We start from the raw sequence: 4900 nt of genomic DNA, 5'->3' as shown, positions 1-4900 counted from the left end.
TTCTTGAGGAATCCACGATGCACTGGTAACACTGGAGGAAGTGTGGGATGGCTGCCTGTGACTTCTAGGCAGCTAACAGCACTGGGTTCACTTCCTAAGGGATTTTTTTGGGTCTGATTTTAACCAATAATAGATTGTCTGCCTTTTGGCTAAGATCAAATGTAGTATGTGTGTTTAATTAATACGGATCATTTTAATCCGTAGAGTTTCTTACTAGAAAACGATAAAGATGTTGTTCTGGGAGACACTATGAAGTGAAAGTTTCTGTGTGTGGGTCAGACCATCCAAAGTATCTGGCTTGTTTAGGCGGCACGGGAAGAGCACAGCCAGGAGCTGCGCTGAGTTAACTTTTCTGGTTTTGGTTCTAGAACTCGTGTCACTAGCCAGGTAGACTCCACATCCCCTCCCAGTGAGTCACCGGGCAGCCGCTGAGGCCGCACTCGGGTGGTCGGCGGGCAAGGGGCCGGTACCTACCTGCGCGCGCCGCGCCGTCGTCCCCGCCGCCGCGCCCCGCGGCCGCGCGCAGCGCGCTCCCGCAGCTCGCCGACAGGTTCCCTGTGGCCTTTCGCGCCAGGGTCAGGATGGGCGCTGACCAGACCTCCGCCGCACTCCGCGTCTGCGCCACGCTCTTCAGCTCGGCCGCACTCGGAAGTTGGTTCCGGTCCACGATCTCAAACTCTTCCCCCGACTCGGGCCCCGGCCCGGGCCCCGGCTCCGGCCCCCACCCCGCGGGGCAGCAGTCGGCGCCGTCAGCCATTTTGGCCACGTCACGTGACCCGGGCGGCGCGCGGTCGGCTGACTTGAATGGGCGTGGGTGCGCCGGGGAGGGCTCCACCCGGGTTTCTGTCACCGAGATTCGTTCTTGATTTTTAAATTTATTTATTCTGTGCTGCCAACTCGAAGGCAGGCAGTTCAAATCCACTAGCTCCTCTGAGAGAGAAAGAAGGGCAGTTTTTCTCCTGTGGGATTTACTGCCTCTGAAGACTCATTGGAGGGTCGGTGCTGAAATCCTGGTACATATCAACATTCTCTTTTTGAAGAAAAAAGTGACATTAAAATTGGATGTAGACTCATCAACAACCTGCGTTATACAGTTGACACAACCTTCCTTGCTGAAAGGGAAGACTTAAGGTGCTTGCTGAAGATCAAGGTTTACAGGCTTCAATATGCTTTGCAGCTCAACATCAAGAAACAAACCACTGCGAAAAAGGCAACATCATGATAGAGAAAAAAATTGAAATTGTCAACAATGTTATCTTACTTGGATCCACAGTCCTTTGGTACCAGTGGTCGGGAGATCAAGAGACGTATTACACCGGAACAGTCTGCAGCCAGGGACATCTTCAAATTACTGAAGAGACTAAGGAGCTCCTGATTCAAGCTGTGGTCTTTCCAGTCACCTTCTGTGCATCTGAGCTGGACAGTGACCAAGAATGACAAAAGAAGAATTGAAGACTTTGAGCTGTGGTGTGGTGTTGGAGAAGAATATTGACTATCCCATGTACTTATGAAGGAATAAAGATGTCTTGGAGAAAGTGCAATCACTGTGTTCCTTAGAGGCAAGGATGGTGATGCTTCCTCTCAAATACTTTGGGCATCTTGCTAGGAGATGGCTATTCCTTGGAAAGGGACATCATGCTTGGAAAGGTAGGGTCAGTGGAAGAGAAGAGAACTTTCAAGGAGGGGGATTGATATAGTGACTGTGGCAGTGGTCTCAAGTGTGTTGAGGAATGATGAGTATGGCACAGGATAGGACAGGGTATAACTCGGTTGTTCAAAGTAGTACTTGAGTAGAACATGCATAAGTAGTAACTGACTCAATGGAACCTGACAACAACAAGGCATTAGTTTTCTCTGTGAAACTAGTTTCATTTACTTAGGATGTCAGAAGAAGAATTGATGCCTTTGAATTGTGGTGTTGGAAAAAAGTAATGAATATGCCATGGACTGCCAAAAGAACAAACACATCTTTCTTGGAGGAAAAGCAACTAGGTTCCTCCTTGGAGGCAAAGTTGGGGAAGCTTCATCTCATATCTTTTCGGCATGTTGTCAGTAGTGGCCAATCTTTGGAAAAAGACGTAATTCTGGGAAAGGTAGAGAATCAGTGAAAGAGAACAACCTTCAACAAGGTTGACACAATGTAACAGTAAGCTGGAGTATGTTGGAGATCATGAGGATGGCACAAGATAGGGCAAGGTTTGATCTGATGTTCATAGGTTTTCTCTGAATAATAGTTGACTAGACAGTACAGTACCTAACAACAACAAAAACAATATCTAGTGAAGGATGGAGGTAGTTGTCACCACCCTGATAACAAACAAACAAAACCTGAAACCAATATCTAGGAAGCTCTGGTAGCCTTATCTGTTGAGAGTTGTGTCTCTGACTCAAAGGACATGCTTCTTTGAAGGTTTGAATCCACCGAAGATGTGATTTATGGAGGGAACCCAATGGAAGGCCAGTGATTTGTTGGTTCCTAATGATGGCAATAAGGTAGATAATACCTTATAAAAGTTTATTAGAAATAATTTCTATTAAAAATTGCAAGAATAAATAGTACAAAGAATACCTTTATACTCAGTTGCTACCTTCACCTGCACTTAGCATTTCACTCCTTTTGTTCTTTCCTTTTCTAATGGGTTTTTAGAGGTAGTAAATTGCATGGGAGGAATTTGCCATTTTTCCCCCTCAGGAGAAGCTGGTGGATTCAAATCATGTGCCTTTGGGATGACAGCACAACTCTTTGCTACTAAGCCATCAGTGCTCTTAGATCTTGGCTAGAAGCAGAGAGAATAACAGAGATGTTTATCTATGTTTTATTGCCTATGCAAAGACATTAATTTGTGTGGATCAAAATAAATTTTAGGTAATATTGAGAATAATGGAAATTCCAGAACAGTTAATTGTGCTCATGAAGACACTGTACGTAGCCCACAAATGTGCTATTCTAACAGAACAAGGGTATACTGTATGGTTCAAAATCAAGAAAGAAGTGTATTAAGTTGTATTCTTTCACCATACCTAGTCAATCTGTAGGCTGATCAAGTAATCTGAGAAGCTGGACCATATGAAGAAAATGCAGCATCAGACATAGAGGAAGACTTACAATCTGCAATAGATGACACAACCTTATTTGTGGAAAATGAAGGCTTGAAGCACTTCCTGATGAAGCTTAAAGACCCTAGCCTTCAACAGGGATTACATCTCAAAGAAAACAAAAGTTTTCACAACTGAACCAATGAACAATATCATGGTAAAGAGAGAAAAAACTGGACATTTTCAAGGATTTAATTGTATTTGGATCCACAATCAAAGTCTATGGAAGCAGTAACCAAGAAAGCAAATGACATAGTGCACTGGACAACTCTTGCAAAGGGCCTCTTTAAAGTTTTAAAGAGTGAGGGTGTCATTTTGAGGCCTAAGGCATTTCTGATCCAATCCATGGTGTTTTCATCCACCTCATATGTTAAACAGTGAATAAAAAAGAGCAAAGAAGGAATGCTTTTGAATTGTGGTGTTGGTGAAGAAAATTGAATATATCATGACCTGCTAAAAGAACAAATTTTTCTAGGAAGAATAGCAGGCACAATACCGCTCCTTAAGAGTAAGGAGGGTGTGATACATCAAAGAAATAATTCACCATGACCAAGTGGGATTCATAATAGGTATGCAAGGATGGTCCAACACAAGGAAAACAATGTAATTCATCACATTAACAAAGCAAAGAACAAGAACCACATGATCCTATCAATTTATCCAGAAAAGGCCTTTGACAAAATCCAATACCCTTTCCTGATTAAAACACTCAACAAAATAGGATTAAAGGGGAATTTCTTCAACATAGTAAAAAATATTTATGCAAACCCAAGAGTCAACATTGTTCTCAATGGAGAGAGGTTAAAGGCATTCCCTTTAAGAACAGGAACTAGGCAAGGATGCCCACTATCACCTCTCTTATTCAAATTTGTATTGGAAGTCTGAGTGATAGCAGTAAGACAAGAGAAAGGAATAAAAGGTATCCAAATTGGCAAAGAGGAGGTAAAATTATGCAGATGATATGGTAGTATACTTAGAAAACCCTAAAGACTCAGCAAGAAAAACAGTGGACCAATTCAGCAAAGTAGCAGGATACAAGATCAACATACAAAAATCAGTTGAATTTCTCTGCAGCGACAAAGAGAATACAGAGATGAAACTAAGAAAAAACATACCATTCACAATAACTAATCACAAGATTAAATACTTGGGAGTAAATTTAACCAGAAGCACAAAGAATCTATTCAAAGAAAATTACAAAACATTACTACAAGAAACAAAAAGAGACCTGGAGAAGTGGATCATGGATACGAAGACTCAACATTGTGAAAATGGCAATACTACCAAAGGCAATTTACATTTTTATAGCATTCCCAATACAAATACCAATCCCATTCTTCCAGGAGATGGAAAAGGCCATCACCAGTTTCATTTGGAATGGAAAGAAGCCCTGAATAAGCAAAGCACTCCTTAAAAATAGAAGAAAGGTAGGAGGTATCTCTCCCTGATTTCAAATCCTACTACCCTGCCGTGGTGATTAAGACAGCATGGTACTGGTACAATGAGAGACACATGGATCAACGGAATAGAATTGAGAACCCGGAAATCAGCCCATCTATCTATGGTCAACTGATTTTTGACAAGGAGATGAAATCAGTTAAATGGGGAAACAACAGCCTTTTCAACAAATGGTGTTGGCAAAATTGGAAAAATATCTGCAAAAGACTCAAGCAAAAGCCACACCTCACTCCATATACAAAAACCAACTCAAGGTGGATCATGGACCTAGGATTAAAACCAAGGACTATAAACTTCATTAAAGAAAAGCTTGGAAGAACGCTAGAAGTCCTAATCCACAACATAA

At 42.2% G+C, this 4900-nt stretch overlaps 1 protein-coding gene across 1 annotated transcript in view; it reads right to left on the bottom strand.

Moving 5' to 3' along the window:
- RUFY1 (RUN and FYVE domain containing 1) overlaps nt 1-758 on the bottom strand; it is a 73145-nt gene extending 72387 nt beyond the window's left edge. The window contains exon 1 of the mRNA XM_006898110.1: nt 475-758. Coding sequence (XP_006898172.1) covers nt 475-757 — 283 coding nt within the window. The 5' untranslated portion in view covers nt 758. The remainder of the gene's footprint in view (nt 1-474) is intronic.
- Between the last annotated feature and the right edge of the window lie 4142 nt (nt 759-4900).

Source organism: Elephantulus edwardii, unplaced genomic scaffold, assembly GCF_000299155.1.
Source record: "Elephantulus edwardii isolate Elephantulus edwardi_28Jun2011 unplaced genomic scaffold, EleEdw1.0 scaffold00221, whole genome shotgun sequence".
NCBI lineage: Eukaryota > Metazoa > Chordata > Mammalia > Macroscelidea > Macroscelididae > Elephantulus > Elephantulus edwardii.
Note: the sequence above shows the minus strand (reverse complement) of the source record. Positions and strands in the feature narration are given on the sequence as shown.